Source organism: Puma concolor, chromosome A3 (genome assembly GCF_028749965.1).
Source record: "Puma concolor isolate L17-30 chromosome A3, mPumCon1.1.hap2, whole genome shotgun sequence".
Lineage (NCBI taxonomy): Eukaryota > Metazoa > Chordata > Mammalia > Carnivora > Felidae > Puma > Puma concolor.
In genome coordinates, this window is record NC_141669.1 from 74,211,488 (window position 1) to 74,234,585 (window position 23,098).

Below are 23,098 nucleotides of genomic sequence, written 5' to 3' on the forward strand. Positions count from 1 at the left end.
ACAGCTGGGCCAGCTCTATTTTTTTCTTTTCTCCATAGCACTTACTACTTGCTAACACAGTTTACTTGCATATTATGTTTGTACTTTATTATCCATCTCTCATGCTGAAATATAATTCTCGTGGGGGCAGGGAACTTTGAATTACTGATGAATCCCAAGGGCCTAGCACAACACCTGGCACACAGTAGGCCCTCAATAAGTATTTGTTGAGCACATGAAAGCCTCCTTCACTGGCTCCTCTTCTGTCCTTTATTATTTTATTTATTTATTTATTTATTTATTTATTTATTTATTTATTTATTTATTTATAGAAAGCACAAGTAGGGGAGAGGGACAGAGGAGAGAGAATCTTTTTTTTTCTTTTAATGTTTATTTATTTTTGAGAGAGACAGAGAGACAGAGCATGATCAGGGGAGGGGTAGAGAGAGAGGGAGACACAGAATCCAAAGCAGGCTTTGGGCCCTGAGCTGTCAGCCCAGAGCCCAATGGGGGCTCAAACTCATGAACTGTGAAATCATGACCTGAGCCAAAGTCCAAATGAGCCACCCAGGCACCCAGGAGGGAGGGAGGGAGAGAGGGAGAAAGGGGGAGGGAGAAAGGGGGAGAGAGAAGGAGAGAGGGAAAGAGAGGGAGAGAGAGAGGGAGGGAGGGAGGGGGAGGGAGGGAGAGGGAGGGGGGGAGAGGGGGAGGGAGGGAGAGGGAGGGGGGGAGAGGGGGAGAAGGAGAGAAGGAGAGGGGGAGAGGGAGAGAGAGGGAGAGGCAGTCAGAAAAAGACAGAGAGAATGAATCAATCTTAAGCAGGCTCCATGCTCAGCCCAGAGCCCAATGCAGGACTTAATCCCATGACCCTAGGATCATGACCTGAGCTGAAATCAAGATGTAAGGGTTCAACTGACTGAGCCACCCAGGCACCCTTCTTCTGCTCTTTAAATACTGGGGTTCCTCAGAGGCCCTCATTCTCATACAGCACACTCTCCCCAAGAAACCTTACCCACATGACCCCTGAGTCCATCTCCCAATCTCTACCTGCTTGCCTAAGGCATGTTTACTACTTAGCCAGTGGTACCATCTGTGGGAAGCCCCCCAGGCCCCTTCTCTTATTTCCTGGCTTCTTGTGACATCTCCCATGCTGTGCTTTTCATCTGGTATCAGGGTCATTCTTTTGAGAACAGGGGCCTTATTTTACTCATTTTTATTTATAGATTTTATTTTTTATTTTTTTAGTAATCTCTATGCCCAATGTGGGGCTTGAACTCATGACCCTGAGATCAAGTCACATGCTGTATTGAGTGAGCCAGCCAGGCACCCCTATGTCTAAATTTTTTAAACGCTGTTGGGGGGAAGTTATGATTTCAAAAGTAGTAACTATCCCCTTTGTACCACAGGGAATGTGAGATATTTATAAAAGCATACAGAAGAAAATTAAAATAAAAATCGCCCATATTTCTACAACCTAGAGGTATGTTCCACTCACAGAACTAAATACATGTGCGTACACACACACGCACATGCATATACACATATTTTTTAAGTACATTGGAAGACTTAGAAGGAATTTCCTTATTTTTTTAATGTTTCAAGATTTTATTTAAATTCTAGTTAGTTAACAGAAGGAATTTCTTTAAAAAAAAATGAATGGCTTCCAATAAAATGCTATTATGGAATGCTGAGTGCAGAACCATTTTGAGAAAGACAAAAACGGCCCCAGAAAGCCAGGAACTGGCCTGTACTCACATCTAGGCTGGGGTGTTCTCACATTCAACATAAGCAATTCTGCAGGACACCCGCATCACACGAGGCCTCTTTATGACTACAACAGAGTAAGAGAAAACCAAGACCTACAATCACGCCTAGATACAGAGCAAATAAGAACATCACCCAAGCCACGAACATGACCAAACACCCCCCTCTGGTTACTATGAGTGACTTCTACTTCTTTACCAATCACAGCTATGGTTTTGCTCCATGACTCCCACCTTCTAAGTAAGAAGTATGTTTTTAATGTTTATTTATCTTTGAGAGAGAAAGAGAGGGGCAGAGAGAGAGGGAGAGAGAATCCCAAGCAGGCTCCAAGCTGTCAGTGCAGAGCCTGTCATGGGGCTCAGTCTCACAAACCATGAGATCATGACCTGAGCTGAAATCAAGAGTTGGACACTAAACCAACTGAGCCACCCAGGCGTCCCTATGTAAGAAGTATTAAAATGCCCAATCCTAGAATGATCCCTGCTACCTGAGCAAAGCCTTGCTTCCTTGAGCCCTCCCCCAGATCACCTAATACAAGCTCAAATCCTAAGTAAGTCCTTTCTGATACCCACTGGCTAAGAAGCTCCACGGCTCTCCAGGATGTACATCTCCCTTGTTGCAGTGAACTTAATTTTGTTCATCTAAAGATGTGTTCCTGGTGGCCTTTGGCAGCAGGGCACAGACAATACGGTGTATCACAGTATTCCCTCCCCTGTCCCATGCCTGGCATATAGCAGGTCTCAAAAACATGTTAGGTGAATTAACTCAAACGAAGGTGGAAACCATGTTTCTGGGACAGTCCCTGCTGGTGACCACTGGACACACTGCCAGTTCTGTCGGGAATTTAGCAGCTGCTCCCTGAGCACCTGCATTGTAGAGGGAGAGAGGAAATGTAAGACATGGCCTGGGTCCTCGTTGACAAGGCGACCCAGAAAAGCACAAAGAGGTAAAGAATACTCTGGGACATGGTCAGTAGTACAGGGGCCACCACAGCAGCACAGAACTAAATACCCGATGAGCTAAAGGTGCTGCCAGGTGGTGAATGGGCTTCAGATAAGTGTAAAGAAAAGGAAATAAGCCGTTACAGACCTTGCAAGGTGGGGAAGGACAGGTGCAGAGGCATGGCACGGGGGCGGGGTGGGGGAGTGTTCGTGGCACATCTCCTAGACACTAGGTTCTGTTCAGGCTGCAGCTTTGACCATCTTGCTTGCCTCGTATCCACCAATGCGCGACACAGAGCAGGCTTTCAGTAAATTCCTGGTGAATGAGTGTGTGTGTGTGTATGCATAAGGCAGTGAGGGTACCCGAGGGCCTGAGGAAGAAGGTTCAAAGAGGGGAGATGATGCTAGAAAAGTGGGTCAGGGCCTGAGTGCCAGACTAAGACATTCCAGATCCTTCTGTCAACTGGGATCTCAGTGTGGCTTGAGCAGGATAGTCCATCTAGGACAGTGTGCAGAAGGAGGGTCCCAAGTCATCAAGGCCTCTCTATGAATGGGGTGCCAAAAGCAAGGTGAGGAGAAATGTAGGATTTAGAGTCAGGCAGACCTGAGTTGGAATCCCAGTTAGGCCATTTTCTGTGACCCTGGACAAGGTCCTTCACGGTGCCGAGCCCCAGCCTCCATCTCCTGTCACTTAGCATCTGACACACACTCATGGCGCAGACCCTTGGCAGGGGTTTTGGTCACAGTTCGCCGTCACGGTATGATCATTTGCATGTTTTAGAGCAAAATCAGTGCATTCTCTGAACCAAAGAGGAGTCGGGCCTCAAGAGGGCGAATGGAAAGAACCATGGGTGTGGGGTTTGGGACCTGTGTGCTGGTGTTCTTTCATTCATTACTTGACTTCTCTGGGCCTTGGTTTCCTCACCTGAATAAGGACCAGAAGCACTTGCTCCAGGAATTTCTCCGGGGTACATCTTGGAAAGCACCAGCAGAGTGCCGGGCATGGGCTAGGGCTCCATACCAGTCCCTCCATCCCTCACCTCCCGTGAGCCGGTGGTCACCCACCCTTCCCCATAGGCGGCTGAGAGCACAATGTGCAGTAGGAGCTGCCCTGCCCCATTTGGAGGAGATGGCACCCCTGATCCCTTGGCCTCAGTCCTGGGGCCACAGGTCCAATCCCTCCTGACACAGCCAGGCCCTAACAGAGGCCCCTGTGCCAAGCGAGGCACCGTGACAGCCCCTCTAGCTTGTTTGCCAGCCCACAGGGCAGGGGGCATGTCAGCGGGCACCGGGACAGACACAGGGGCCTGTGGGGACCCCAAGAGCGTTTCCCCAGGTCCGGCTCTCAACACTGGGCTTGTCTGTCTCTAGCACTCTCTGGAGCAGCCCACAGCCCTCCTTCTGTGAGGAGAGGTGTGGGGGAGTGGGGGGAGCCACGTGCCGGGACAGCCCCTCACACAGACCAGGGCCTTGAAGAGCACCCCTGTGCACAAAGAGCCTCGGAATCCAGCTTCCCAGGCACTTGGCCCCCTTCCCTGCATCTCTCCTCCTTCAAATGTGCCTTGCAGCTCCATGGGCAGGGGTGAAGGATGGGAAGCTGAGCTTCTCCAGGCGCACGAAAACGGAATTGGCTGAGAGGCGGGGGAACTGTCGGTGGGAGAGCACGATTCTGCCTTACAGGAACCACCATGGGCTTTAAAACCTCTGCTCCTCTATGGTACAGGATTTGAGGTGACAGGAGATTCAGGTGATGATGTAGTGACACTTCCAAGCAGGGTTGACACACCTGCTTTCTCCCCACAACCATGTCTGCCTGAAAGGTGAGCTTTCAAGCTCCTCACCACAGCCCCGTGCGGGGGAAACCCCCCCTTCCCCCCTCCTCCCCCTCCCCACCTCCCCTGAGGTCCAGGAGCAAGGCCAGGGCGGCCTCTGGCTTCCCCCATCTCGCTGCGCCCTCTCCAGGCTCCTGTTGGCCAGGCCTCTGTCCCATCCGAGACCGCTCCTCACTCCCCCTGGCCTTGGATCCAGCCTTCTCCCACAACCCTGGGCTGAGGCTAGGGCTCTGCTCTTTGGGGAGGGTGGGGGGCAGAAGGGGCAGTGATCTCATCCCCCAAAAGGATTAGTCATGAGAGAGGCAGGGACAGATCTGGGGGGCAGGACGCAGGATGGGCTCCATGTAAATGACTCATCTTCCCGCCAGCTCCACGGGGCCTGGGTTTGACAGCTGCTCCCGGGGAGAGGTTGTTAAGCAGGAGCTACCCGGAGGCAGGAGTAGTTAACCGGCTTTTAATAACTCATTTTGCTGAATGATTTCTGGTGAGGAGAGAAAAACCTTAATCCCACAGAAGCAGCACAGAGTGGGAGGAGGTTCAAGTCAGCCCGGCTGGCTGGGAACACCCATGCCAAGGTTCAAAACTGGTTCTCGGGGTCACTTGCCCATTGCTCACAGTTTACCAAAACTTTTCTAACGTTAAACATCACTGGCCTGCAGCGCTCAGCCTTCTTATCCCAGCCCCCAGCCGTCTAAGCCACCCCCAACTGCTCTCCTGTTCTCAAGAATCATCCCAGAGGCCCCCACAGAACAACCCAAAAGCAAACAGGAGAATGAGGAGGGGCCCACATTCTCCAGGTGCTTTGCTGGCGGTGCCTCTTTGTCCTGAGTCATGGGGCATCCGGTATGAGCTCAGCCCCACGCTCAGCTGTGGAAAGAAGGGGACCAGGAGCTGCTGTCCTCGAGAAACTGTCCATCTGGTTTGCAATTGAGAGAAATCCACAAGTGCCAACAAATACAGCAGCCCACGGTCTTGGCTTTTCCATAACGGTCCTGTTTTCTAGGATCCTGCCATGCGAATTTGGGGGATTGGAGAAGGCAGTGCCTCCCTCTAGCTGGGCCTCCCACCGCGCACAAGGCCAGAGCCTGAAGCGAGTCCAGAGGGTGCTGTCACTCACCTGAAACTGCCCAGCAAACTGAGGCCCAGGGAGGTAAAAGCAGGCAGTGGTAGAGTCGGTCTTAGGTGTGTAGATGGGGAGCTCTTTCTTGCCGCTGAGACTTCTGGTCACGGCTCGCCCCTGGCTTCCACGTTTCACCCGATGCACCTGAGCTGTGATGGAAGAGCCGTGCCTCTCCCGTGCTGTTTGCCAACTAAGCTCGCTGCTTTGTGAACACTCAGCATGTCCCAGGTGCTGCGGGAGGCGTGTGGGAACCACCTCCTCACAGTAACCTGTCCGTGTTGCCGCGTTCACAAGTGAGGCATGCGCCTGACGCCACAGCCTCTGCTCCCAGTCTCTGCTGTCGGCTCTCCAAGAAAGGTGACGTTGGCCCTTCCCAAGCCTGCAGGAATGGAGACATTCTGTAGCGTGAAGCTTCCGGAGTTTGTAAGTTTGTACAAAGGCAGGGCATGTTGCCGGATGTCAGGCTCAGATGCTGGAGAAGCTTCTGGAGGTGCTCCTGGAGGTGTTTTTAGAGGCCTCATTCCCACAGTGTTCCCGTAGTTCAGCCTGAGAACAAGGTGGATGGGAAGTTCTCCCACATCGTCCCCTTCCTTCCACACGGTCACCTGATCCATAGGCGAGCGTTACTGGATACTGTGGGCCAGGCTGAGCCCCTCGCACACCCGGCCCGGTGCCCGGCACCCTCCCAGTGGACATGCTTTTCTCAGACCCAGGCCTCAGCTTCCTCCCTCTCCAAACTCCACTCCCTCCCCAAAACACACACCCTTCTGGACTGAACACAAATACACCTTCCTCCATAAGTCTTTCCCAGACCCTCCACGGGGAGGACCTCAGCCCCAGTACTGACCTACGCTAGTCCGGGCGCACCTGGGTACTGGGGACAGTTTTAAGTTTCCCCAGTGATTCTCTTGCATAGCCAGAGTGAAGAGCCACTGTTCGAGCCAAAAGCAACCGACCTCCCTTTCTTCCGAACTCCCCTGCGTTTGACTCTCTCCTTTATCACATCGCAAGCTCTTTCCGTGGAGGAGGTTCACCTCCTGGCTCTGCCGCTTGTTCTGTGATCTGGGCAAGTTATTTAACCTCGGTGTCTTTATCTACTAAGTGTGACCGCATTTACTAATCTCACAAATGGAGATAACAATTCCCACTGTGGTTCATCACATCTAAGATGATAAATGCACCATCGATTAGAAATGCACCATTATTGTGTACCGTTAAGAATTTAAAATGTTTCCAAATAAACCATGCCAGGTCATTGACTGTAGGAAGCATCCTAATTCAAGAATGTTAAAATTCAAGGGAAAAAAAGCTGTGACTTAGAGTGAATGAAAGCCAGTGCCTCATGGAGTCGTGAGGATGAAATGCATGGATATACATGAAATCTTGGCACAGTGCCTGGAAATAGTGAGGGCTCAATACATGTCAGCTATTATTATCCCCCTCCACGTTTTTATTCCTCACTGAATGCTTTAGTGACTTTCCCCCACCATTCTTTCAGCCCCAGCTCTCCCAAAATATTCGGGGCTTACCCAGGCTGGTTAGTTGTCCCCCAAGCCCCCCCGCCACAGCCTGAGGGTCCAGGGCTGAGGCTCATGTCCCAGGGAAATCTTTCTGGCCTGATGCCTTCTCAAGTGTCCAACCTTCCTCCAAGAAGAAGCTCCCTCCTTCTCCCTGAGAGTCAGTGTCTTGGCACGGGCCACAGAGCAACCCAATAGCATTCCACCTTCCACCCCCCAGCCCACCCCGAGTCTCCCACTGCTCCCTGCTTACCTGGTGGGGGGGGGGGCGGGGAGGGACACAGGAAGGCCTGGCTGCTAACGTAGCCTTGGGCAAGACCAGCCTCCTTGATATTAAAGTGAGGCTGTTCAGAGGCACCTGGGTGGCTCAGTCAGTTAAGCATCCAACTTCGGCTCAGGTCATGGTCTCACGGTTTGTGAGTTCGAGTCCCGCGTCAGGCTCTGTGCTGACAGCTCGTAGCCCGGAGCCTGCTTTGGATTCTATGTCTCCCTCTCTCTCTGCCCCTCCCCTGCTTGTGCTCTGTCTCTCAAAAATAAATAAATGTTAAAAAAAAATTTTTTTTTAAAGTGAGGCTGTTCATCCTTCTACCAGCCAGTGAGGAAGGATCAAATGAGATGGCTTCCCAGGGGATTGTGCCAAGCAGACAAGCGGAGCCCTGGTTAGGGTCACCAGATTGAGCACATAAAAATACAGGACACCTAGTTATATTTGAATTTCAGATAAATAATGAATCTTTTTTTTTTTTAGTGTAAATGTGCCCCATGCAATGTTTGGGACATACTTACACCAAAAAATGATTCGTTATTTATCTGAAATTCATGTTTAGCTGGGAGTTCTGGCTTTTTAAAATATTTAATTATGAGAGGGAGAGAGCAAGCACACACACACAAACACACTGCGGAGGGTCAGAGAGAGAAGGAGACAATCTCAAGCAGGCTCCATGCTGTCAGTGCAGAGCCTGGTGCTGCACTTGAACTCCTGAACCATGAGATCACGACCTGAACTGAAATCAAGAATTGGACACTTAACTGACTGAGCCACCCAGGAGCCCCGGAAGTTCTGTATTTTATCTGGCAATGCTAATGAGTCTCCTTGCCCATCCCTGCCCACTGACCCCACATCTCAGCTTTCCTACTGTCTCTGGTATTTAACTCTCACCCTTGAGAGATTCTTGAAATTTTTACTTTCAGTCATTCAGTCAACAAATAACTATCAGTGCCTACTTTACATGAGGTTCCTTTGTCCACTGTAGAGCACAGAAAGATTCATAATAATAAATATTTAGGGCTTATTAACGTGCTAGGCACTAAATATTCTGCATATATTTAACTCAAAACAAAAAGTTATTGAGGGAGTTATATTATCTCCATTTTACAGATGAGGAAATTGAGGCTCAGAGAGGTTAATTGGTGGAACTAGATTCAAACCTGAGCAACCTAGTTCCAAATAGCCAATTACGATGTGGTCCCACCTGCCAGGGATTCCCTGTCTCATTGTGGAGACAGGCCCCAAAAGGTAATTCATGCTGTAAGTCATCTGTGCTCACTACTCAGGATTCACTGACCAGCTGCAGTGGCATCACTGGATGCCAGGTTACAAATGCAGAATCAGGAACCCCGCCCCAGAATTCAACAAGATCCCCAGGCGGGTCCTAGGCAAACTAGTTTGAGAATCCCTGCTCCAAACCAGCAGAGGGAGAGTCTATTTATTCACTCGACAAGCTGAGCTCCAGCACGTTCTGCATCCCAGGGGCTATTCCAGGCACCGCATTGTCACGGTGACTGTTGAAAATGTGGGTACTCCTCAAGCGCTTTTAAAAATGTCTTATCCTCAATTCTTCCTGAGGGTAGAGTGCAGCATTTCCCAAAGATTATTCTTTGAAACACTCAAGTCACCTGAGGTGATTAAATACAGTCTATGGTCCAGTTAGTGTGGGAACACTGGAGAGTGCCAGCACAGCCTACTCGGATTCCTAAGTCACATTAACATAAGTGCTCTGAAAAGTCCTACCATAAATAAACATGTTGCCCTTACATCCACCTTTTTTTTTTTTTTTTTTAATTTTAGGAATTCTCCTCTCCCCACCGCCATTAAGCATGTTTTATCATCTTAAGGAGCATATGTTTTTTTTAATGTTTACTTATTTTTGAGAGAGACAGAGCATGAGCAGGGGAGGGGCAGAGAGAGAGGGAGACAGAGGATCCCAGCAGGCTCCGCACTGTCAGCGCAGAGCCCGATGCAGGGCTCAAACTCACCAACTGTGAGATCACGACCTGATCCGAAGTCGGAGGCTTAACCGACGGAGCCACCCAGGCTCACCTTGAGGAGCATACTTTGGCATAGTGTATTACAGTTTACAAAGAGAGTTCACATTGCGGGGGGGCGGGAGGGGGTTTACGTTGTACAGATGAAATTGAAGCTTAGAGAAGTTAGTGGTAGCAATTTGCTTCACGCTTGGCTGATAGAGGCCACAGCAGAGGTCATAACTTCCAGTTCAACTCTGGTTCTATTTCCTGGACACTGAGCTGCTCACACAGGCCCTCAAACCATCACACCAGTTGGAGTATGTTTGGTGGCATGTAATGGAAGGTGTAAGCAGGCAAAAGGGTTTATGGGCTCAAGCAATGGGAAGGCTGGAAGTAGGTGGGGCAGCATGGCCAGTTTGATTTGACAGCTCACTGGGGCCATGAAGGCCCCATTTCTTTCTGGCTGCCTCCACTCAGCCTCCTGCAGTGTCAGCTTCATCTAAGGTTGGCCCCACCTCATGGCCACAGATGGCTGCCGACTACTCCTGGGCCAGGGCAGCTCTAGAGCGAGAAATCTTTTAACCCGGGAACTATCAGAGAAACTCTTCTTTGAGCTGATTCACTTGAATGAAGTCACGTGTCCACTCCTACACCAATCTCTGTAGCCATAAAAGTGTCCTGCACTGATTGGTTTAGGCTTATCCATTCTTGAGCCAGTCATGGTAAGGGACTGGTAATCTCAATTGGCCTAGACTAACAGAGCCCACCCCTGATGCTCGGTCAGTTCTTCCAGTGGCCTGGCTGCCTCCTATAGGAGTTGGAGGTGGGAGGTGTTGTTAAGGGGACAGCCACAATATCCACAAGTGTTTTAGGCTGCTTGAAATTTAAATCAACAGAGCACCACAATATACCCTTTAAATATCTTACAATTTTATGTATTAATTATACCTCAGTAAGCCAATTTTTTAAAGGAATTTAAATCAAAATATTTGAAATTGGGCAGATTCCAACCAGTAGGAGATACAGGGCTACCTTATCACATTTTTTCTAAAGAAAGGGCTTTAGCCCGCCTGCATCAGAATCATCTGAAAACATTTGCTAAAATGTAGATTCCTGGGCCCTTTTCATGACGCACTAAATAAACTTCTGGAGTGGGAATCTGCATTTTGTTAGCACCACATTCTAACTGAGCTAACCAGCCTCTGCTTTGGAATCTGCCCTTTAATCATTTTAATCATACATCTCAGTTGCTTGGATCAGCCCTGATTTATGGCTTTCCTGGTGTAATGATGATCAGTGCCCCTCTTACTCTCAAAAGTATACTGGATTGGACTATATCTTATATCTCCCCTTCTCTAAGTTGACACTGTAGAGCCAGCAGAAAATGTACTCCAGGTAAAGAGCGAAGACTCCCCAGCCTTCTGCCACAATGGAAAGGGCTTCAGAGTCAGCTCAGCCACTTACAAACGGAAACTCAGCCGGTACCTTCACCTCCCTTAGCTCATGTCCTTATTAAAGCTGATGATGCCTCCCTCCCAGGGTGGTTGGGGGATTGGATGAGAGGACAAGTGTCCAGTGTCCAGCACGGACACTGCCAGCCAGGGGTACCCGATACAGATCAGTACGGGCCTCTCCATCTCGATTCCAGCCTCTTTGAGCTGAACTCCAGAGGCCCCGTCACCAGAGCCCCAATTGCAAAGGCGGCACCAGACAGGCTGTGGGAACGAGCTTCACAGTTTTTGTCAAAGTGGCATAATAAAGCCCCCAAGTGTCTGCTCTTTGCAAACGGGGATGGCAGATCAATTGTGGCATAAACAAAACAGCAGGCTTGGTGTGAACCTGGGGACAGATTATGCCTCTGCAGGGTGTGATTAGGGGAAGGAGGGGACTCTCAGGGTGCCTGGGGTTGCCTTTTTCTGGCTGAGGCTTTAAGGCCCCTCTCTGGAGCCAGCCTGGCTCCCCACAGATTGCCAGAGCTTGAGGGACTGCTACTCCACTCTGGGAAGCAGCACCAGGCACATACCCCACAGCCCTGACCCCAAGGCCTCAGTGCCCCCAGAGCTCTGAGCCTATCGGTGTCAATGGGGAAGGACAGTAAACTGCCACCTATCTCCTGGGCAGAGCAGACAGACAGTGTTGTGTGTAGAAAAGCAAAAGGAGGTGTCGTGGGCACAGAGCCAGACCTCAGGAATAGGGCTGGTGGGAGGGTGCTTGCATTGGGTGCTCTCTGTGCTGGCAGAGAAACTCCTGACCTGCCTGTCCCCTTCCTTCTGGGCCGACAGTGCCACAGCCAGTCAAGCATTTGGCATCACTTTGGGCCTGTGGTCATGGCCATGACGAGACCCCAGAGCAAGTTCTGGCTCAGACTCTGTGGGGGCATCGGAGAAAAGCTGTGCCCTGGCCCAGGGGTGAGCCTGCAGAGCAGAGGAGTAGATGAGTGCTAACCTCTAAGAAGGCAGCCCAGATACTCTGAGGGCAGGGACCGCATCTGTCCGGTTTTCCAACATACCCCGAGCCTAGCACGAAGTCGGCCAAGCTGTGTTTCTGAAGGAGTGAGTGGGTGGATGTCCGTCTTCCTGTGGCGTATCTAGTGCTGTGGCCTTATGGGGGCCCTAGGATAAGGCCATAACCCTCTGGGGAGGGAGAATGGTCAGTGGGAAACATGTCACATTCTCAGCCCCATCATGAAGGGAAGAGACAAATCCTCAACAGGGAACCCAGACTCTGGAGGGGGGCCAGGAATCCAGACATGGGGTAGTTTGGAGGAATCTGAGGCTGCTCCTGGTGGCCTGGCCTTTGACTCAGGGGGGGTAGGTCAGCTACGGGCAGTCCTGTGAGGACCCCAAGGGGCAGATGAGCCGCCAGCCAGACTGTTAGCCAAAAGTACAGGCCCCCTGTATGGCATGCCTCCTGCTGTCCCTAACCAAGCCCTGGGACATCTGGTTCTAAAGCCTTGCTTGTCTTGCTGTGCCACAGGAGGGGTGATGCATCCACCTCAGTGGGAACGTTAAAGGAGGAGCCGTGGCCCCTCTCCCCGGCAATGGTCCAGGGAAAGAGAGCCACAGGGGACAGAGGACTCTTAGGGACACAAGTCATGACTCAGGGTCAGCCAGCCTCCCCAGGGGAAAGTGCTCTCTTGGCTGCCAGCCTTGGAGGACTGAAATGAGCTGTTACAGTTGGAAAGGAGTCCCTGCAGTGCTCTCAGAAGGCAGTTTGGGGTTGGTGGAAAGAACATGAATGTTAGACAGCAACAGACCTGGGTTTCAGGCACAGCTTCCCCGCTCTGTGCTGTGAGGCCTTGACAACTACCTAACCCCTTGCTGAGTGGGGTGTCCCTCCCCCACAGCTGTGGCCAAGATGGAGCGAGGCGAGAAAGGACTGTGGGCTCGAGCTGGGGGCTTTGCTGCAGCAAGTGAATCCAGGTGGAACCAGTTTATCCAATGGCCTGACACAGAAGTGACCTTGTCTTCATCTGCTGTTAAGGAACTTCCCTTCAGATCCCTTCAGGTCTTGGGCAGATGCTAGAGTTTTCCAATCAGCCGTTTTTTTGTTTGTTTGTTTGTTTTGGTTTTTTTTTTTTTTTTTTTTAAGTACCATTAGTCTTAAAATTGAAACTCATTCTCAGATATCCAGTCCCATCTAAATCCAATATAAATCCAGCCTTCAAGTTCACTTCTAATCAAAGATCAGCTTCTCCCTCCAGCTCCATGTCTGGCCCTCAGCTCAGGGGCCTGTGGGGGGAGGGCAGTCTGTTGGCTCGGTCTGACATCATTGGTGCCACTATAATCCTTTCTTACCTATTGCCCACTGTTAGAACAGACATACCCTTTCATGGGGCCTATCTATGGGTCTTTGGAGACCACCCACAGGGCCCACTGTTCTGCACCATTCCCTCAGTGGGGGCACCCTCTCCATCCTACCTCCTGGGAGTGCCTCAAATGCTGTCCCAGCACCCCATCTCCTAGCCTCTTATTGCTAGAGGCCCCTCCACCCAGCAGCAACCCTCTTGGGCAGAATGTCTTCAGACCTGGCTGCTTTCTGCACATCCACTTGATCCTGTCACTCTCACACAGCCTTGATGCAACAAGCATCTGAAGTGCAGACTGCTCCCCTCTTCCCACCTCTGTCTGTGTGGCCCACTCCAGTCAGCCTCTCACCCAGAGAACTCTCCAGCACAGCTTCAGACTCTAGGAGATACCTCTGACTCTCCCAGAACTCTCACTATACTCCATCCAGGGGCCCTGGATGGGCCTGCCTAGTTCTGCAGGTCAGCTAGCCTCTGGGAAGCGAGCTGCCAGCTCCCCTTTAGCTGCAGGCAAGGTGCTCTTGACTGCACCCCCATCACTTGGCCTGGGGGTAGGTGGAGGATGCCACAGCACCTCCTACTATGACAAGCACTCTGCTACTTCATGACCATCTCCCGTTATCCCAGCCTTTCCATGTAGCCCAGGGCTGGGGGGTGCTAGTCACCAGACCCATTTTGATCTAGTAATTCTGCATAAATGCATCTAGAACTTCTCTTTCCAATAGGGGATAATGTGCCACGTGTCACTCTTAGCTTTGAGATTTCACCTAAAAATCCTAAAGGTTAGGAAAATCCCATTCAGTATTCTCTTAGGCAAATTAATTTTCCAGGCTCAGGACTTTCCATTTCTTCAGGAATCTAGCAAAGTGATCCCCTATTAGAGGTGCTGTTTTTCCTCAATGTGTAGAAGCAGTGTCGGGTAGAATGGTCTAAGACCAGGCTAGAAGCCAGGACATGTGTAAGATATGTGTTCCCAACAAGCTATAGATCATGTCACTTCTGCCCCTGCTCCCTCACTTATACAGCGAGAGATCAAAATTAAGGTCCCTTACAGTTAACAATCTAGCAGGTTTAAAATTTTTTTTTAATGTTTATTTATTTTTGAGAGAGAGAGAGCCAGAGACAGAGCACGAGCGGGAGAGGGGCAGAGGGAGATGGAGACACAGAATCTGAAGCAGGCTTCAGGCTCTGAGCTGTCAGCACAGAGCCCGATGTGGGGCTCGAACTCAAGCTGTGAGATCATGACCTGAGCCAAAGTCGGAAACTCAACTGACAGAGCCACCCAGGTGCCCCATAGCAGTTTTTTAAAAAGTTTTTCTTATCATAAGAGTACCAACAAAAGTCATAAGGCACATGGTTAGACAATTATACAACACCCATATAACCACTACCCAGATTAACATTTCTGGCACCCCAGAGGCCCTGTATCCCCTCCCGTTTATTACCCCCTGCCATCCCCAGAGGAAACCCCAATTGTGACTTTTATTGAAATCACTTCCTTGATTTTCCTTATAATTTTACCAACCAAGAATGCGTCCGTAAAAAAATTACTATAGTTTGGTTTTGCCTGGTTTTGAATTTGAATTTTTTATAAATGGAATAATACAGAATGCATTCTGTGTTCAGCTTCTTTTTTGTGAGATTCATTCATATTATTACAAGTAGCTGTGGTTCATGCTTTCTCATTGCTGTAGAGTATTTCCTTGTAGGAACAGACTGACTTAGTTGTGGACAATTGGGTTATTGATCCAGGACTTTATATAAATGTGCACATGCAAACAAGCGTGCACACACACACACACACACGCACACACACAAATACAAATACTCTCACTCCACATATAACCATATAGATTCAAAGCTGATTTCTTTATGAATTCAAGAACTTGGATTTGGCTTTGAAGTGTGGAAAAATCCGTTAAATTGCTTACACTGCTAATATGTTGTTGTTGTTTTTTTCACTCTCTTGTGGCCCAAATCTGAATCTAAGGGTATAATCCATCTTCCTCAACATGGGTATTGTCATAGCTTTTCTCCTAAATTAAGTTATTAAGTGTAAGATGAAGATCGTGGTCAGGCAATTGAGATTTCCTCCAGGGAATCTCAAGAATGATTAGCATAGAGGCTAAGGAATTACTGGAAAAAAATCTTTTACCTCTGGCTTTTTTAAGGAAATAGTAAACCAAGTGAGACAGAAGTCTTCAGCACCCAGTTCCCAGGGCTGGCTTCACCCCATTGGCAGCACACAGGCAGCCCCTCTGACGTGGCACCTAAATTTAACAGGGATGCCCCTGAACTTTTGCTGCAGAGGTGGGAAAGGTGCCATGGTGCTGTTTGGACAGATGATCTATTTCCAGCTCAGACTCCGAGCGGCAGTGAATATTTGTGCAGAGATTAAACCCCCTTCCGAAACCAGAGTGGGTTATGGGTCCTACAGAGAGCCCACAGCCAGCTGAGCACGCAGGTGGAAGGGGAGAGCTGTCCGGGATGGCAAGGGCAGAGCACACTGGTGGGAAGCCAAGCCTTTGGCAGAAATCAAATGATAAAGAATCTCCCTTAAAGCCTGTGCTTTGAACAAGTGGACACGTTAAGGCTTAATTATGAACTAAAAGCAATAAATAGCTGCCCAGGCACAGAACAGGCCTCCCAGGACAAAAGTGACCCCAGACACATGGCAGCATAGGACCCCGCTGGGCCACCACCTTTCCCTTGGCCACAAGTCTGAGCAAGGGTGATGGTGGTCCTTGGATGAGAAAGACACCCAATGACACCCCATGGTAGAGCCAGCTCACTCCCTGAATGTTGTGGACTCATTCTCAACCTTTTTGTCAGTTTCATAAACCCCCTTTTCAGAGACCATCACACATAGCCACCTGGACTGAACACACTGTACCTGGTCCCTAGTAATCCCAGATCAAATGAAGCCTTTATGGAATTGTGCCCTAAGGAGGCCCACGTGTGCCATTGGTTACATTAAAAAAAAAAAAAAAAAAAAAAAAAAAAACATTGAGGGGTGGGAGAGCAGGTGACATCTCTTTGTAGGCTTTGTAGGTATCTCAATGGTTTGCACCCATACAGTGGTTTCATTTCATGAGTCTTTATGGGTCCTTCCTAGTAACCATCGTGCCCACCCATCTTGATCCACAGACCCCAAGACGAGGAGCCACATCTCTGCCATCAGTTTAGGCGTTGCCCCAATCAGGAACAACGCCGCCAAGGGCGAGAAATGTCTAAGTACTGTTTCCCCTCCCCCGAGTGATGCCACTCGGTAGGAGCCGCGTCAACACCTATGTACGCCCGGCTCCCCCGCCCAGTGGGCACCACCTGCCCAGCCAGGACCTCGCTGACCCTTGCCCTGTCTCCACAGGTTTTGGCATGACCACCCCCGCGACGGTAGGCGGGAAGGCCTTCCTCATCGCCTACGGGCTGTTCGGCTGCGCCGGAACCATCCTGTTCTTCAACCTCTTCCTGGAGCGCATCATCTCTCTGCTGGCCTTCATCATGCGCGCCTGCAGGGAGCGCCAGTTGCGCCGCAGCGGCCTGCTGCCCGCCACCTTCCGCCGCGGCTCGGCGCTCTCGGAGGCCGACTGCCTGGCGGGCTGGAAGCCCTCGGTGTACCACGTGCTGCTGATCCTGGGCCTGTTCGCCGTGCTGCTGTCGTGCTGCGCCTCGGCCATGTACACCAGCGTGGAGGGCTGGGACTACGTGGACTCGCTCTACTTCTGCTTCGTCACCTTCAGCACCATCGGCTTCGGGGACTTGGTGAGCAGCCAGCACGCCGCCTACCGGAACCAGGGGCTCTACCGCCTGGGCAACTTCCTCTTCATCCTGCTCGGCGTGTGCTGCATCTACTCGCTCTTCAACGTCATCTCCATCCTCATCAAGCAGGTGCTCAACTGGATGCTGCGCAAGCTGAGCTGCCGCTGCTGCGCGCGCTGCTGCCCGGCGCCCGGCGCGCCCCTGGCCCGGCGCAACGCCATCACCCCGGGCTCCCGGCTGCGCCGCCGCCTGGCCGCGCTCGGCGCCGACCCCGCGGCCCGCGACAGCGACGCCGAGGGCCGCCGCCTGTCGGGCGAGCTCATCTCCATGCGCGACCTCACGGCCTCCAACAAGGTGTCGCTGGCGCTGCTGCAGAAGCAGCTGTCCGAGACGGCCAACGGCTACCCGCGCAGCGTGTGCGTCAACACGCGCCAGAACGGCTTCTCGGGCGGCGTAGGCGCGCTGGGCATCATGAACAACCGGCTGGCCGAGACCAGCGCCTCCAGGTAGACCGCCCGGCCGCGCCACGGACCCTCGGCGGGCTGGCGTGCCGCCGGCCGTGGTTTGCTTTCCTTCTCTCAGACGCTGGCGCTTTCTTAATCTTTATCCAATAAAATCAAACCAAAAAAAAAAATTTTTTTTTTTAAAGAAATACTATTTGGCCAGGCCTGATGTTATCCAGGGCAGGTTTTGGGGGAGCCTGTTTTCCTCGTGGGTCCCCTCGTGAAGAACGGTGGCCCCCAGCAGATTCTCCTCCAGGGAGAGAGAAAGTGGCACCTCAGACCCCCACCAGGTGCGTACCGCAGCCAGGAGAGGGCCATCCCTGGGTTTTGCGGACTGGCATTGAACCCCGTCCCCATGCACATAAGCAGCCGGCAACCCCAAAGCATATGGTGCAACTTCTCCTGGCTCTGAATTACCTCCGCAGCATTTAGAATCCTGGCCCAGCCTACCAGCTTCCTTCTGGTCGTCAGAAGTGATGTAGTCACAGTTTTGACAGGTGGGGGTGGGGAGAGCCATATGTTGCCTACCGATGTATATAAATAGAACAGCCGCTACACACGGAGAATGGTGTAGTATTATGCAATGAGATGAAACATAGCACCAACTTGCGGACTGTGGCATTTCCCCGAGATTTAGAAATTGGGATGGTAAGGGGCTCAGCTGGCCTTTCTCAGCCTGGAGTTAGTGCACTTAGCACACAGGGCAGCTACTTCCAATGCCGAAAACCCAGAGTGGACGGCAGGGCAGGGAGCAGGCGAGCACTAGCGCTGTAGGAGCCCTGCTTTGCTTCAGCCAGCTGATCTTTGAGGCTCCAGGCACATCTCAGAACCCCCCAACCCTCCTTTCTCTCACCAGCGCTGTCCTTGGGAATGCTTTTCATTACTAACCAGGAATGTCTGAGTCTTCTCAGACGAGATCTTGCTTTGTTGGTGTGGATTTTGTTTCTTAACTCCCGTTGAGCAGTTCATTTTTCCCCTTTTAGAGAACCTGAGGGTGCAGAGTGCAGTCCCCAGAACCCCTTTCTCCTCCTCTCTGAGTCAGGGCTCTGCAGGACCGGGCTCTGCCTCACCAGAAAGCAGCCATCATGCAAATGTTAGAGAATCTGGCTCCAGAGCCCATAATGTTTGGGGGACAGATCCCATTCTAAACCCTGTTTGGCCCCCACTGACAATCAAGTGGATTTTTCTCCATGCACAGTCTGTATTGGAGGTGGAGGAAGGCAGGAGGTAGGGAGCTGATGGAATGGGTGGATGGAAGCGGTTTTAGAGTTAAAGTTTTGCTTGGGATGATCCTTAAGCTGAGGGACGCCCTCTTCTGCATAGAGGTCACTGAACTGAAGGAAGGTCAGATGCTGCCTTCATCGAAAGGCTGGGGGTCTTGGACTATAAATGAATAATGCCCTTTCAGCCCATTTTCCTCATCTGAAAAGAAGGTCCCAAGGACAAATGCAACAGAAACAATGTGACACACCAATATATACAGCTTCTGATAGGAAGTCTTACTTCTAAGACTCCTAAAGCACCAGGACACCTCACACTGTCTGCCTGAGAGGCATGGAAAGCCGTGAAATCTGCACCCCCTGGCCTCCAAGGAAGCATATGTGCCTGGAACACACACACACACACACACACACACACACACACACACACACACACACACAGCATTAAGAGTCATGCTTGAATGTCAGCCTCCCCTTTCTCCTTCCCGTTCATGACAAGAAGGGAAAAATGCATTGGGATCTGAATGATTCTCTAGCTACTTCGGGTAGCTAATTTCTAACTCAGATTAGGATTGGGACTTAAACACAGCTCCTAATCTGAGGGTAAACTAGTGACACAGAGCAGCCAGGAGAGAGGACAGTCTTGCTAGATCCTGAAGGGTAGGCTTCCAGAGAGGATTCGCCATGACTGTCACTCAGGCCCGCTGGTGAGCACCCCACCCCTGCCCCACCTGAGCCGTGGCTTTAGTCCCACTGCAGTGACTGCACACTCAGAGGCACAAGTGCTCTAGGCCAAGGCCCTCTCACAGGATCTAGAAGTAAAGTGTCATGTTTATCCCTCCAAATGAAGGAAAGCTGAAAAGGCATCCAATTAGAGGTGTCACCCAGGCAACGAGCAATAACTTGGGGATCTGAAGCATACAGAGGGGGTGAGAGATCCCCATGATAGAGGCATCTAGATCATGAGGACTTAATAACAGGCAAAACAGAAGCCAACCCAGAGGAAGTGAGCCCCAGCAACGGCACAGGAAGCTTAAGACCTAGCTATCAAGGTTCTTTGAGCTAGACAGGCCAAAGACGTGTCCAAGCCATCCCCCTGACCAGTGCTCAGGACTGCACAGAACCGTGTCTCTGCAGGAGGAGCAGGACCTGCCTACAGAGAAGAACTCAAGACCTTCCTTGGCAGTCTTCTCTGTCAGGAGTGCTTCCTAAAGTCTATCCTAAATTGCTCATGCTGCAGCCTTAGCTGTTTTCACTTCTTCTCCTATGTTCTGCCTTTGGAAGGAGACCATTGTAAGCAGCTTGAGCAAGCTGCTGAAGGAGCCTTAAGCATGGTTTATGGGGGCCGGGAAGAGAGCCTCCCCTCTCACCAACCTCCCAGAGAAACACCAGCCTCCAGCATACTAAGGTAGCTCAGGATCCAGGGGCATGCTCATATTTTTGCCCATGTTCCCCTAGTCCCCCACCCAAATTCAGTATGTCATTGTCCTTCACTTCAGGCCAGAGGGCTCAGTGCTCCAAATGCCAGGGGCTGCTTCTCTGGAAAAGCTGGGCTCCCAAAATTAGGGGGATTGATGGAGCCTAGACCCATACCTACAGACTTATGTGGCATCCTGCTTGAAGGTGAGCCCTGAGAACCAGGACCAGGGTCCTACCATCATTTCAGGAATAGTGACACTGATAGGGACCCCTTTCTTTGGTGCAGGTTCTTCTGAACCTCAGGCCCCATAATAAAGGGCTCCCCATTCGCTTAGATACTGTGGCCCATCCCACCATGCAGGACTCTCCAGTTTGACCCAAAGTTGGTAGCTCACCACAGTCTGCCGCTGTCCCCGCTCCTCAGGTTGCTGCCTCACCTTAGGCCCCTACTCACCCCTCCCAGGCTGGGGCTATGGGGCCCTAAGCAGCCCTTGACACCCGCTGTGGCCACACAGAGGCCAGGATCTTAGTGAGCAGCTGGGACTTCTCAGAGATGAGCAGGCAAATAAAGAAGTCACCCTTGATGTCCTTGCTTGCTAATAAGGCCAGGTGGTCAGGCTCTTCTGTCCTTTGATTGAAGCCAGAGCCTCTGGGCCTGGAGAAGGAGTCAGAAGGCTCAGGTAGTGTCATGCCCTCAGTTTGTGGAAAATGCCAGTCAGTCCTGGGCATTTGTCCAGGAGCTTCACACATCACAGCATCATGTGCACCTACATGCACTCATACACCAGCCTTACAAAGAGCTACTAGCCCCTTCCCCCAAGGAAAAATCCCAGTCTAGATCACGTTGAGAAGAAAGATTCCCCATTTTTAACTCCCTGGAGATCTACTAGGGCCTGGAAAATTCCTCTCCTCCTTGGGGGAGTTTCACGTACACTTTGCATGAATTTGAATCTGTGTTTTACATAGAAGCCAGCGTCCAAACCCAAGCCAAACCCTGGAAAATAGCTGCTAAATTTACAGCAGGGCTCCTCCATCCCTGTGGCCTCCTAGCAAATGCCCTCTTCCTGTGTGCTTTGGGGGTGAGGGTGGCTGAGCCCTCACAGCCAAAGGAGAAGTTTCTGGGGAGCTGAGGCATATGGAAGTCCACAGAGGTGGAGACCGCAGGAGCTGTGGGCCAGGTGGTTCCGTCTTACTGTAATTTCTTACATTCTTAACAAAAAGCACAATTCCACACACACACTGTCTGGAAAGCACATCCAGACAGACTGCTTAGGGCCTTTCTGAGTCCAGAAGAGGCGCTGGGGCTTCTCTGTTGCAGGGGTTGTTGTACAGCGAGCTCATCGCGGTGCCGGTGCCACTGAAGGCTGCACACTCTGTGGGGGTTAGGCGGGGAGAGGGGAGGCGGGGGAAGGGCTGCTGGAACCATTCCCGACCCAGGGCAGGCTCCTCAGCATGGACTCGGGGCCTGGACTCTTGCCCCTGGGGCAGGCCTGGCACTTTCAGGCACCTCGTTAAGCGCTGAGAAGCGATGAGATTTCTGTACTAACCTGGCCCAAGACCCTCTTCCCCTCTCTTTCAGCCTCTTCCTCCTCTCTCCCCTCCCTAGGGAAGCTCCACCTTGCTTTACAAATCATTTTCTATGCTACTGTGTTCTCTCAGGAGGGGGTTAGAGCATGCGGGGTGAGCCTGCAGGGTTTCTTAAACAATACATTTATTTTTCTGAGCAGTAACTCCAAGACAGGAGTTGAAGGGTGTTTAAATTAACGATGAATAAAATGCAGCCTGCCACCTCTTTGAGCTGTTTGCGGTCTGTCTGTCAGAGTCTCCTGCCTCCCCACCTCCCTGATCACACCTCTTCTCAGGGGGCCCCAGGAGACCTGTTTCTTGGATCCAGGCCCTAGCAGCAGCTCCCTGGGGAAGTTACTCAGCAAAACAACAGTGACATCCATCTGGAGGGTGGGGGGCACCAAAGGATCTCGCAGGCAACTGGGCTGAATTGGGCCAGTGTCCAAGGGCCAGGTCTGGAAGGAAGACAGGCACAGAAGACATTGGCCTCATTGTGGCAGGGGCTTTCAACCCTTGTGGTGCGCCAGATTCTCCAAAGGACACTTGAGAAGATACTGATGCCCAGGACCCACCCCACCTCTGCCCCCCACCCTCATCCCCTCACTCCCAAGATTTGTTCAGGAACGCTGAACGGCACCTTCCAGTTTTGGAAGCTGCCCAGGTGCTCCTAATGGACATCCAGGGCCTTGAACCCACACTCTAAACACAGAGCACTCTCGTCACGGTGTGGAAAGTGCACTCACTTGGAAGCTAGGAAGTCTGAATTCTCGTTCTGCCTCAGGCAGTCACTGTGCTGGCTCAGATCCTCAGTCTCCCCATCTCTAAAATGGTTAGATAATGATATTGTGCCCCCCCCCACACCTCTCAGGAGTCTTCTAAAAACTCAATGAGAGGTTGAGAACTCTGAAAAGTATAAGCTCACCATAAACACAAGGTGTCACCCTGAGAGGGACCAGGCAGTCCCCACTGCTTCTGCAGTGCCAGCTGGGGAAGGAGGTTCCATCTAGATGATTGCTTCTGGCCTCTGCAAACCTTGCCTTTTTGGCACCACCTTAATCAGCATATTAGTGCAAAGTCCACAGCCTCATGGAGGTCATCTTTTTCCCTCAGGGTGCCTTCCCTAGAGATGAGAAGTAGTGGACAGGTCCCTCAAGGATGGGTCCCGTCCCCCTTAATCTACAAAATCACTCTCTCCCCCTACCCCAAAAGTTTCACAGACTGTAGTGTGACACAGTGTACTATTTTCTATTCTGTTTTGTTTTAATGCTGGTCAAAGCTATTACATTGATTTCCTGATGAATCACACTCAGCAGTTTGAAAAAACACTGGCCTACAGTGTTTCTGGAATGAAAGCTTCCTATCACCCTGCTTCCAGCTAAGACCCACTAGCTAACTGTGGTAGTGGAGGAGCCCAGCAAGCCTCCTT

The 23,098-nt window shown here is 51.2% G+C and overlaps 1 protein-coding gene across 1 annotated transcript in view; it reads left to right on the forward strand.

Moving 5' to 3' along the window:
- Positions 1-21,898, forward strand: part of KCNK12 (potassium two pore domain channel subfamily K member 12) — a 53,926-nt gene extending 32,028 nt beyond the window's left edge. The window contains exon 2 of the mRNA XM_086701153.1: positions 16,573-21,898. Within this exon, the coding sequence (XP_086557279.1) occupies positions 16,573-17,474 (902 nt within the window). The 3' untranslated portion in view covers positions 17,475-21,898. The remainder of the gene's footprint in view (positions 1-16,572) is intronic.
- Positions 21,899-23,098: the final 1,200 nt, after the last annotated feature.